Raw genomic sequence first — 13436 nt, 5'->3', positions numbered from 1 at the left:
ACAGTATGGGTGGAGAGAGGGAGGGGTGGTGTTGTAGTGAACAGTATGGGTGGAGAGAGGGAGGGGTGGTGTAGTAGTGAACAGTATGGGTGGAGAGAGGGAGGGGTGGTGTTGTAGTGAACAGTATGGGTGGAGAGAGGGAGGGGTGGTGTTGTAGTGAACAGTATGGGTGGAGAGAGGGAGGGGTGGTGTTGTAGTGAACAGTATGGGTGGAGAGAGGGAGGGGTGGTGTTGTAGTGAACAGTATGGGTGGAGAGAGGGAGGGGTGGTGTTGTAGTGAACAGTATGGGTGGAGAGAGGGAGGGGTGGTGTAGTGAACAGTATGGGTGGAGAGAGGGAGGGGTGGTGTTGTAGTGAACAGTATGGGTGGAGAGAGGGAGGGGTGGTGTAGTAGTGAACAGTATGGGTGGAGAGAGGGAGGGGTGGTGTTGTAGTGAACAGTATGGGTGGAGAGAGGGAGGGGTGGTGTTGTAGTGAACAGTATGGGTGGAGAGAGGGAGGGGTGGTGTAGTAGTGAACAGTATGGGTGGAGAGAGGGAGGGGTGGTGTTGTAGTGAACAGTATGGGTGGAGAGAGGGAGGGGTGGTGTTGTAGTGAACAGTATGGGTCGAGAGCCTTTGTTACGAGGAGCCTAGACATACTGAACTGAGCCTTTACCTTTCTTGGTCATCAGGATAACTTACTAGTCTAGCAATTTTCTGAGTGTGGACGCACGCAGGATAAACTGGGACGGGGAACTTCTAAACGGCACAGCTGAGAAAACTGGAGCTGGAAGAAAATGAATTCTCTGTGTTTTTCTTTGGACAGTGAAGGATGTGGGCTGTCATTTGTGCTCTAGAACAGGGTGTCTCTCCACTGGCTGCTATAGGAGGAATTGCCACAGTTTGGTGCGTTTGGGACATTTTGAGACTTCCTTCCTGCGTGTGCCATGCTGCACATGTTTTCCCTGCCTGTCTGGTGTCTGCAGTGAGGTCACTGCCGCGTGGAATGTGATGTGGAAGTACTGCATTTCAAGCCGAACAATAAGGTAGGAAATCATCTGTCATGACTGTTCCCAGACAGCGAGGAGCCCCAGAATCTGCTCCTCGTGTCTCTTCTATTTCTTTAGAAACTGCCTAGAAAATATTTTACCAGTTTATAAAAGATACAGCCCATACGGTCTATAAAAGTGGTTTCCTGGAGACATGTTAGATGTTCAACACCCTGGAAACATATCATCATTTTCGTCAGTGTTAGGCTAAATCCACACATACGGTAGGAGCGGCACTGATGCAAAGTTTCCTAAATTTGACAGTACACACCCAACACAGTACACACAGTACACACCCAACACAATCATTTGGAAAATTAAGATATATAAAAGCTTTGAAGCAATGCTCAGGTCAGTCTTATGGAGTACAATGGAATACAGAGGATATTTTCTTAAAAGATGCAAATCTCATCTTGAATGATACCATATGTTCCCAGAACAAAGTGTTAGATGAACATTATCTGTGTCAAAATGAAACCATTTTCTATGTTATTTTTAAAAGGCTGGTGTTGTGTGATTGGCTTGTTCGGTTTACTTCTGCCTTTCTATGCTCCTTTCTGTATTTTGCGGAGTCATATCCAGTTTCTGAACCCTGTTTGGCTGATTTAAATAAACGGTTATCTCACAAGGCATGTACTGACCCAGGAGGAACATTCCTGTCTCGTCAGAACACACTGTGCCTCTGAAACACATTCCTTTTGACCTGCTGTCTCACTGTTTTCTCAACATGTAAGTTTCTCCAACTTCTTCTGACTTAGAAGTGTCTCTTCAGATAACATCTCGGAGACAGTCAAGCTTTCACATGTGTTTTGTTCAAGTGAAGTTTGTCTCTGGCGGGAACAGAAGGTTGTTTTGCAAGAAAGGCCAGCTAGACTGTCTGATCTGATTCTGGTCAGTGTTAAAGTAAGGATTTTAAAAAAAATATATATATATATATATATTTTTTTTTTTTAAGTTTATTTAACTAGGCAAGTCAGTTAAGAACAAATTCTTATTTTCAATGATGGCCTAGGAACAGTGGGTTAACTGCCTGTTCAGGGGCAGAACGACAGATTTGTACCTTGTCAGCTCGGGGGTTTGAACTTGCAACCTTCCGGTTACTAGTCCAACGCTCTAACCACTATGTTCAATACATTGGTCGGTATGACAGTGAAAGAGGTTATAATGACACAGTAGAAGACTGGCAACCTGATCTGACCATAGTTCCATGGCAGCGAGTGGAGCACAGCACAGCAACCATTATTTATTTACTGTCTGTGTGTCTGGATGGCGTCTCTGGGCCCCTGAACACTTCTGCACCTTGTCTCCAATCCACGGGGAACAACAGGGATGAGGCTAACCTCACTGTTGGGTATCATCTGAATAGTAAAGGAAACTGGAGGCTACTGGATTCACACACTTCCTCAATCTCTAACTGTGTCTATCAATGTGTCCATGCCAACGTCTGTATCTTCCACTGTATCGACATTGTGGTGGAATATGCTGAAACTGGGGTTGTTGTGAGGCGAACGGTGACGCAACCCTGCCTCATGATCGGCAGCTGACTCCAGGAGGAACAAACAGACCAACCCAGCCCCATGGGAAGTAGGCTACAGTACAGCATGTGGACCTGGTCTGAAGCTGTTCTGACTTAATCTGGACACCTTGACAAACAGCAGTCTTGACCTACATCAGGACCGAGAGGGGAGAGACATAGGACGTTGGCTGCCTGTGTTGGTACACTGGGTTTATGACGAGAGATCTTTTCTGGGCAGAGAGGAGACCGATGTGTGTAATGGAAACGCTGCAACCAGCCAGTTGGATAAGTAGTTCAACTGTGGTGAGTTAAAGTTGTGGTATGGAACAGCTTATACACGCAGTTGTTGCCATTTGAAGTGTGTCTGTTTTCCAGCTAACACTATTGAACAATTTTCAATTTTTTGTTTGGATTGATCATGCTGATAGTAGTGACTCATTCCAACATAAGTTCAAAACACACACACACACACATACAAATGTATACACACACACACACGCACTCACACATACACACACACCCAATTGCGTCAGGCCCGGATTCACAAGTTTACAGTTGATTCAGCATGTTTCCGAACACCTGTGTTCATGGTTGATTTTAGCACCCAAGTGAGCATATCCAATCGAGAATTCATGTGACTACTGTAACTCCCTCTAATGTTGAGTATTGTAGCATTATAGAACTACGATTGTATTTTGTTTGGTGGGATATTGATGATAACACAGACCTATGGCATTATTCCAGTAGAATTGTCCTCAGTATTTTCCACCTACAGCATCTTAAGCTCTCTGTGTGTACACAGTTCTTCAGATCTATTGAATGTTGGATTGAAAGTGTCCACTTCTCTGAATAATTGAAACTTGTGTTACTCCCAGAGGGGAGACTGCACCGTGAACTCTGAATACATCAAGCCCTTTCTGTGATTGCCCAACGTGACATCTTAGTGTGATCAGTGTGTACTGCAGTTGGACATCTATTGTGATCCAGTTTTGAGGTTATCCTGTGACAAGCATATGTGGAATACAGACAGATGAAACATTAAGGCCTACCTTCCTCTCTAACAATGTTGCAAATAATGACCTTGAATAAACTGACATACACAAGACATTCCAACTGATTTTGAAAGAGTTCCAAGGTCTAAGGTCAAGGATAATATAACAGTAATATACCACCTTCCATTACCGTGTTATTTGTGAGACCAAGTTAGACATTAGTGGCTGATGTACTTACTGTTGTAATATCTATTCATTTCAGAGTAGCATTTCTGCTACTAAACATTTCAACTTCAACCTGCAGCTTTGAAGTGCAAATGAGGCTGTTGGCAGTCTGGTTTATTTACTTGTGAAGCTCATAGCGACAGGTAGCCTACCGCAGTGTTTCTCAACTCCAGTCCTCCAGTTTCTCCAACACACATTTTAGTTGTAGCCCCTGACAAGCACACCTGATTCAACTTGTCAACTAATCATCAAGACCTCATTGAGTTGAGTCAGGTGAGTTTGTCCAGGGCCACAACAAATATGTGTACTGTTGGGGACTCTGGAGGGCTGGACTTGAGAAACACTGCGCTAGCGGTTAAGAGTGTTGGGCCAGTAACCGAAAGGTCGCTGATTCGAATCCCCGAGCCCACTAGGTGAACATTCTGTTGATGAGCCCTTGAGCAAAGCGCTTAACCCTAATTGCTCCTGTAAGTCGCTGTGGATAAGAGCATCTGCTAAATGACTAAATGTACATGTTAATGACGTACAGACTCCTGTGTCCTGATACATTCATTGGGTTTAGATCATCTGGTAGGTACACTACATCATATGTGTTTTTTGCTATGGCAGTGAAACTACTCTCTTTCACACGATCCCAGTTCTTTCACTTTCTGTTGCAGCATTGTATTCTAGTGTTTGTGAGCAGAATACACTGAAATGCAGAGTCCCTTGACTCTGGTATATACTTCCATTTTACATGATCAGTGTGTAGGGGCTATGTAGCTGTGACTGCTCTTGTCTCAAACACATATGCTGCCCACATCTCTTCTTCTGCATCGTTCTCTTGCAGCTCTTGTCCTCTCTTACCCTCTCTTACTTTTGATGACATTCCTTTGCATCTCATTTCTTTGGGTGCCTGAGGGGAGCGTGCTGCACTAACTTATGTAATGGTGAGAGAGGAGTGAAGGAGTGGGGTGGGGATGAGAGGAGAAGAGGAGTGATGAGCTCATGTTGCTGCACTGCAGCTCTCATGTACAACACACACACACACACACACTCTGCACCATATGGTTCATATTCCACACACACACACACTCTTTCTGCACCGTATGATTTAAATTCCACACACACACACACACTATGCACCATATGGTTTATATTCCACACACACACTCTTTCTGCACCATATGGTTTATATTCCACACACACACTCTTTCTGCACCATATGGTTTATATTCCACACACACACACACTCTTTCTGCACCATATTGTTTATATTCCACACACACACACTCTTTCTGCACCGTATGGTTTATATTCCACACACACACTCTCTCTGCACCATATGGTTTGTATTCCACACACACATACACACACACTCTCTCTGCACCACACACTCTCTCTGCGGAATTGATCTGGCACTTGGAGGGCTGATGGGTTCACATCCTGAAGATATTCCTCTACCGTTAGGCCCTTGAGCAAGGCTCTTAACCCCACAACATGCTCTCCATCCAGCTTGACCATGTGCTCGACAGTATGTGTGCTGTAACTAATGCACAATAAGTTGTATTGTGTGTCTTTGTGTGTGAGAGAGACCGAGAACATGGGGAAGAGAGAAAAAGTGTTTGAAATACTGTACAATATCTTGACACGGCCTGGAGTTCTTTCAGCTCTGTGTGTATCTGAGAGACTGTACAGGAGTAAATACATAACCCATACATAACCCATGGCCTTAGTTTAAAGCTGAAACATTACTAATTCATTGGTCAAGATTTCTCCCAGCAGGCTGATGACTGATCCTGTGCTGATAAATGTATAGGCCTTTCAGTGTTGGAAGTCCTGCTCTCAGAATGGAATGGATCGCATTATTACAACACATTCATAGATTTAGTTCATTACATTTTTGAGACTGAGAATAATCATCTATGAGACTATGACTATTGATTGCTCTGCTGCAGTATTCAGAAAATGTTCATCCTGTCATGCCCCATTCAGGGATGCAAACTAGTCACCTTTCGGCGATATTCGCTGTTTTGGATCCAAAATAGATGACCTATGTGATTCGTGTAGATCCGATGAGTAAAAAATGTTTTTTTGGGGGGGAGCACGCGACTGAAGAGAGGAGAGACGACCAACTTGCTAGTTACAGCCTCAGCGCGCGCTCTGGAATGACAGGGGAGGGTGGAAAGGCAGCTTGCCAGTTACGGCAATGCGTCCCCTGAATGATAACGAATAGGTAACATTAGGTGAGAAGCCTGACCACGGGGGTGATAAAGCGTACTTCATGAGCTATAACCGAAAAACAACTGGCATTTGGAAAGTTTGAGGTGAGGGAGAAAGTGTGGTGGAACAAGAATTGATAGCATTGTTAAGAATCGTGCTATAGTAGTGCTAGCTGGATCGAATTCTCCGTTAGCTAGCCAGAGAAATGTTGAGCCACATTAGCCAATTTATCTGATCAAATGATTGAGTTTATGAAAATTAGCTCAAGTTATAACGCGTTAGTTGCTTACTGGAACCTGGCAATCTGTGTAAAATGTTAACTAGTCAACGAACTAACCACTATCTGTTAACTGTTTTCCCTCTACAGTATGTGGTTAATTTTTAGAATGAGAGAATCATGTGAAAATGAGGCGTTTCTTGTTAAACAAGTGTAGCTGGAGCTGGGCCTGGCTTAAACTGGATGCCTCTATAGAGTTGAAAGGAACACCACACACTTTCCCTCTTTCTCACTTGTTCAATACAGTGGATAAAAAGGGGTATGTCAGGTGTCCTCACTGCCTGAAAGAGATCAATTATGCCAACAACGGGTCTCATGCTCTGCTGGCACATTGTAGAACAGATGTTCACAGGCAGAAAGTGTACAATATAATAATGTGCAGTGTAGCCCAAAGATATTGCTTTTGTTGTATTGAATTTGACAGTAACACTTGTGTGTGAGTGTGGGGGGATTATAAAATGCTTTACTCAGTGAACATTATTTTGGCACACATGTAGCCTTGTGCACTTGATCAATGTCTACTATAGTGGCCACTATAATAGAGCAAAAATAGAATGTTGTTTGTTTCATTCTATTTCTACTTTAAGATGTTTTTTTCCCCAAGTGCAATATTTAGATGTGTGTTTGGTCACAATCATTCTATAATAAAGGCTGTCATGGCTAACTGCAATATTTGTTCTCAAGAGTGTCGTTTGCAGTAAAGTCTAGGCAACAAATAACATTGGATTGCTTTCTTTACATTTTCTTTTAGCTGTCAGTTAGGTTCACATTGACCACTTTTTATTTTACACACAGAGACTCATCATGTAGATCGTATTCGTTGTTGTTTAATTAGTTAAAATCTGCATTTCCCCCTCGCAGGGATTTTCTTGCATGTTCCAGTGCAACACAAAAAAGTGTCACCTTTTTGGGCCCTCAGCAGTTTGCATCTCTGCCCATTGATGTAGCATACTGGAATACTTCATCAAACTACACAAGTAATGTTATTTAGTATTTTGGACATCCACCCTCCCACGCTGCTGAGTACATACAGTTGACTAGCATGGTTTCATGTAGGCCTATGGTCTACTTGGATGGTTTCCCACATCTTTAAATTAGTACCTTCCTCTGTGAGAAATTATAATGTTGGGTCTGTTGCATGTAAATAGTCATTAAAGTGTACTGTTTATCCTTCTAGGGCATTCAGTCCTCTGACAATTACAAAGTAGTTATTCTGTCAGCCTTTTCTGTTACTGTGACAACCGTGTGCAGTTCCATCAGTGTTTGGTGGTAACATCCCCAGAGACACGCTCACTCTCTCCTAGCATGTCTTCCTTCTGTCCTCACTGCGGAATGGCTTTTCTCAATTATGACAGTTCATCACAATTTCAACAAGGCACTCTCGATAGCCAGCCAGGCTTCTTGTTTTTTTTTATAGATTTATTTTTTTATGTGAACATTCAGAGTGTTTTCGCAGTGTTGCTTTTCCAAATGTCTACTGTGTAGTTAGTGGGGCAAAAAAGTATTTAGTCAGCCACCAATTGTGCAAGTTCTCCCACTTAAAAAGATGAGAGGCCTGTAATTTCCATCATAGGTACACTTCAACTATGACAGACAAAATGAGAAGGAAAAAAATCCAGAAAATCACATTGTAGGTTTTTTTAATGAATTTATTTGCAAATTATGGTGGAAAATAAGTATTTGGTAACCTACAAACAAGCAAGATTTCTGGCTCTCACAGACCTGTAACTACTTCTTTAAGAGGCTCCTCTATCCTCCACTCGTTACCTGTATTAATGGCACCTGTTTGAACTTGTTATCAGTATAAAAGACACCTGTCCACAACCTCAAACAGTCACACTCTAAACTCCACTATGGCCAAGACCAAAGAACTGTCAAAGGACACCAGAAACAAAATTGTAGACCTGCACCAGGCTGGGAAGACTGAATCTGCAATAGGTAAGCAGCTTGGTTTGAAGAAATCAACTGTGAGAGCAATTATTAGGAAATGGAAGACATACAAGACCACTGATAATCTCCCTCGATCTGGGGCTCCACGCAAGATCTCACCCCGTGGGGTCAAAATGAGCACAAAAATCCCAGAACCACACGGGGGGACCTAGTGAATGATCTGCAGAGAGCTGGGACCAAAGTAACAAAGCCTACCATCAGTAACACACTACGCCGCCAGGAATTCAAATCCTGCAGTGCCAGACGTGTCCCCCTGCTTAAGCCAGTACATGTCCAGGCCCGTCTGAAGTTTGCTAGAGAGCATTTGGATGATCCAGAAGAAGATTGGGAGAATGTCATATGGTCAGATGAAACCAAAATATAACTTTTTGGTAAAAACTCAACTCGTCGTGTTTGGAGGACAAAGAATGCTGAGTTGCATCCAAAGAACACCATACCTACTGTGAAGCATGGGGGTGGAAACATCATGCTTTGGGGCTGTTTTTCTGCAAAGGGACCAGGATGACTGATCCGTGTAAAGGAAAGAATGAATGGGGCCATGTATCGTGAGATTTTGAGTGAAAACCTCCTTCCATCACCAAGGGCATTGAAGATGAAACGTGGCTGGGTCTTTCAGCATGACAATGATCCCAAACACACCGCCCGGGCAATGGAGTGGCTTCGTAAGAAGCATTTCAAGGTCCTGGAGTGGCCTAGCCAGTTTCCAGATCTCAACCCCATAGAAAATCTTTGGAGGGAGTTGAAAGTCCGTGTTGCCCAGCAACAGCCCCAAAACATCACTGCTCTAGAGGAGATCTGCATGGAGGAAATACCAGCAACAGTGTGTGAAAACCTTGTGAAGACTTACAGAAAATGTTTGACCTCTGTCATTGCCAACGAAGGGTATATAACAAAGTATTGAGATAAACTTTTGTTATTGACCAAATACCTTTTTCCACCATCATTTGCAAATAAATTAATTAAAAATCCTACAATGTGATTTTCTGGATTTTTTTTCCTCATTTTGTCTGTCATAGTTGAAGTGTACCTATGATGAAAATTACAGGCCTCTCTCATCATTTTAAGTGGGAGAACTTGCACTGGTGGCTGACTAAATACTTTTTTGCCCCACTGTATATTCTCTCAAGAACAGAGCATTCCAGAGAGAACTGTTGTGTTATGGATCTTTCTGTCAGGGGAGTTAAGAATAGTGGTGACTTACTCCATCATTGCTTTCGGCCATCAAAATTACACTGAAGAAAGTTCTTTAACAACTGTTTCTGAGACTGTAATTGGCTCAGAAACATCAGCATCTTGTCATTGCTGGCTCCCATTCCCCTGTCTTGGTATTGGACTTAGAGAACAAACCCACTCTCTTTATACAGTACTGTTACTGTCGTCTTCATACTCCGCCACAAATTAGCTCCCCTGACAGAGACGATATTATTTGTCCTCCCACTCCTGCTTCTCCCCAAACACACTATATTTTTCCTCAAACCTCTCTCTTTCTCTCTGACATTTTCCCTCATTTAGTGCAGACTGACTCACTCACAGAATGGTTTTGGTACTAAATTGCTGTGCACTGGCTCCATCTGTTGTTTAGATTTTTTATAACAGAGGACAGGAGCCTCAATCCCCAGCTGAAAATGTTCCCAAACCAAGTCACCTTCATATCTCTCCGGTCTCCAACTTATACAGTTGCTATGTTTTTGTTGTTGTAGTAAGTGATAGAGAGACCCACAGACTTCCCTCTGTCATAGCTAACTGTTTCGCCCCCCCAACACAAGGAGACATAAAAGGATGTGGGATGTGTTTATCCTAACAAATGACAGGACATATAGTACCAGTCAATAGTTTACACACACCTACTCATTCAAGGGTTTTTCTTTATTTTTACTATTTTCTACATTGTAGAATAATAGTGAAGACATCAAAACTATGAAGTAAAACATATGGAATCATGTAGTAACCAAAAAAGTGTTAAACAAATCAAAATATATTTTAGATTCTTGAAAGTAACCCCCAATTTGCCTTGATGACAGCTTTGCACACCCTTGGCATTCGCTCCACTAGCTTCACCTGAAACGCATCTCCAACAGTCTTGATGGAGTTCTCACATATGCTGAGCACTTCACTCTGCGGTTCAACTCATCCCAAACCATCAGGTCATCTGATGCAGCGCTCCATCACTCCTTCTCGGTCAAATAGCCCTTACACAGCCTGGAGGTGTGTTGGGTCATTGTCCTGTTGAAAAACAGATGTCACACTAAGCGCAAACCAGATGTGATGGTGTATCACTGCAGAATGCTGTGGTAGCCATACCTGTTATAAGTGTGCCTTAAATTCTAAGTAAATCACAGACAGTGTCACCAGCAAGAACCCCCACACCTCCTCCTCCATGCTTCACGGTGGGAACCACACATGCAGAGATCATCCGTTCACTTACTCTGCGTCTCACAAAGACACAGCGGTTGGAACCAAAAATCTCAAGATTGGACTCATCAAACCTAAGGACAGATTTCCACGTCCATTATTGCTTCTTGGCCCTAGCATGTCTCTTCTTGTTATTGGTGTCCTTTAGTAGTGGTTTCTTTGCAGCAATTCGACCATGAAGACCTGATTCACGCAGTCTCCTTTGAACAGTTGATGTTGAGATGTGTCTGTTGCATTTAAAATGGCTGCAATTTCTGAGGCTGGTAACTCTAATTACCTTATCCTCTGCAGCAGAGGTAACTCAGAGCCAGTCCTCATGATAGCCAGTTTCATCATAGTGCTTGATGGTTTTTGCGACTGCACTTGAAGAAACTTGAAAAGTTCTTGACATTTTCCGTATTGACTGCCCTTCATGTATTGCAAGTAATGAGGGACTGTCGTTTCTCTTTGCTTATTTGAGCTGTTCTTGCCATAATATGGACTTGGTGCTTCACCAAATAGGGATATCTTCTGTATACCACCCCTACCTTGTCACAACACAACTGATTGGCTCAAACACATTAAGAAGGAAATACATTTCACAAATCAACTTTTAACAAGACACACCTGTTAATTGAAATGCATTCCAGGTGACTACCTCATGAAGCTGGTTGACAGAATGCCAAGAGTGCGCAAAACTGTCACCAAGGCAAAGGGTGGCTACTTTGAAGAATCTCAAATATAAAATACATTTTGATTTGTTTAACACTTTTTTGGTTACTACATGATTCCATATGTGTTATTTCATAGTCTACAATGTAGAAAATAGTAAAAATTAAAGAAAAACCCTGGATTGAGTAGGTGTGTCCAAACTTTTGACTGGTACTGTATATTCCACTGTGAACCATTGGAGGGCAGAAAAATAAGAGATGAAGGAATGTCCCTCAGAGTATCTATCGCTCTCTCACTCTCTCTCCGCTCTCGCCCTGGCGTCTCTCAAGGTAGTTTCTATAGATATTTATAGGCAGCATTTACTTACTTATTTTCAGAGATAATGGGGGGCTCCTGCTGAGAGCAGAGAGGAACATAGCAGCTTTGCTGGAAGAAATATTATATGAATATGATTTAGTACACCAAAGTTACAGATGGGTTTTGTAATGGACACAGATTAGTCTATTAAAGCCATTTGATTGATTAATACTAATCTCTCGGAGACAGACATTCTTAACATAAATGCATCGAGTAGCTGACACATTTAGGCAAGTTTTTGGTTCTGGGTCTCCGAGATTAATTCATAAAGATACATCTGAAAATAATTGAACAATTACATAGTTTTACAGCACACAGCTGGTTTACAATAGGGGAATCCTGTGGCAACAGTTACTGGAATCTGGACTAGCCAAGTCCTCCATATCAGGAGAGGGATGTTTCCATTGTGTTCAACAAAAGTGCTGACAGAGTATTGTGGTCTCTGGCACAGCGTAGACCAAGAGGACTGGGCTGAGGGGTATAGGGCACGAGGCCCAGAGGAAAGACGGGAGGTCTGGTGAGACCTTGACAAGACACGAGGCCCAGAGGAAAGACGGGAGGTCTGGTGAGGCATGGACAAGACACGAGGCCCAGAGGAAAGACTGGAGGTCTGGTGAGGCATGGTCAAGACACGAGGCCCAGAGGAAAGACGGGAGGTCTGGTGAGGCATGGACAAGACACGAGGCCCAGAGGAAAGACGGGAGGTCTGGTGAGGCATGGACAAGACACGAGGCCCAGAGGAAAGACGGGAGGTCTGGTGAGGCATGGACAAGACACGAGGCCCAGAGGAAAGACGGAAGGTCTGGTGAGGCATGGACAAGACACGAGGCCCAGAGGAAAGACGGGAGGTCTGGTGAGGCATGGACAAGACACGAGGCCCAGAGGAAAGACGGGAGGTCTGGTGAGGCATGGACAAGACACGAGGCCCAGAGGAAAGACGGAAGGTCTGGTGAGGCATGGACAAGACACGAGGCCCAGAGGAAAGACGGGAGGTCTGGTGAGGCATGGACAAGACACGAGGCCCAGAGGAAAGACAGAGGTTGAGGTTTCCTAGAAGTCTGATGATACTGACAGTGCTTTCCGCTCACCATGTCGACAGTTTCCGTTTCAGATGGTGCAATCACGTGCAGTGATGAGTTTTTAATTTCCTTTCATACACTACAGAAGTGGTTTCATTCAAACCAGTTGAGAACGAAATACAATGTTTATTACAAGCCAATAAAGATTGTAATACAATGTTTAGTATAGGGAGCCAGCACATATTCATTCAGTATATATTATAATTGAGTTGTTTCAGTGGTCGCTGACAGAGCTTAGATTCCCCTGGTCATGAGCGAGAGAGACAGTGGTGACATTGCAGCGCTGCAACACACTGACTCTGGACACGTCCCCACTGAGCCCTGGGATCAACACAACAGCTGAATAAATGCACTGAAATAGAGAGATATGAATGGAGAGAGAAAAATGGCTGAGTGTATGAGAGGGAGAGAGTGGTATAAAGGGGACAGAGAAGAGGAAGAGAGCAAGTGAAGGAAGGAGGGGGGAAAGTGCAGGGAGAGCCTTCCTGTTTTATTGACGTTCAGGTTCCTGTCTGGTGCTCTATGTCTTTCAACCCCAGGCAGCCTACACTACAGCACTATATCCCACCTCGATCCCCCTCTCCTCTGCTAGCCTAACAGCCTGTTTACCGACCTCAGCGCTATGTAGATCAAAGAGCCTGCCTTATAGTGCAGGGGCTTTCAGCTCCATCTCTCCCTCTTCTCTCTCTCTCTCTCCATTTCTCTGCTCGTGACTCGACACAGAGGAGGCAGATATATGCAGGCT

The 13436-nt window shown here is 43.6% G+C and overlaps 1 protein-coding gene across 6 annotated transcripts in view; it reads left to right on the top strand.

The window, feature by feature from the left end:
* LOC112222218 (IQ motif and SEC7 domain-containing protein 1-like) overlaps positions 1–13436 on the top strand; it is a 234861-nt gene that overhangs the window by 146472 nt on the left and 74953 nt on the right. The window contains exon 1 of one of the 6 annotated variants that reach the window (XM_042303999.1): positions 617–1027. The exons of the other annotated variants lie outside the window; for them this stretch is intronic. Coding sequence (XP_042159933.1) covers positions 993–1027 — 35 coding nt within the window. The 5' untranslated portion in view covers positions 617–992. Of the gene's footprint in view, positions 1–616; positions 1028–13436 lie in introns of those variants that run through there. 6 annotated transcript variants of the gene reach the window in all.

The sequence above is a fragment of the Oncorhynchus tshawytscha genome, linkage group LG22 (genome assembly GCF_018296145.1).
Source record: "Oncorhynchus tshawytscha isolate Ot180627B linkage group LG22, Otsh_v2.0, whole genome shotgun sequence".
Lineage (NCBI taxonomy): Eukaryota > Metazoa > Chordata > Actinopteri > Salmoniformes > Salmonidae > Oncorhynchus > Oncorhynchus tshawytscha.
The sequence above is the reverse complement of the archived record's forward strand: the minus strand, read 5'-3'. Positions and strand labels throughout refer to the sequence as shown.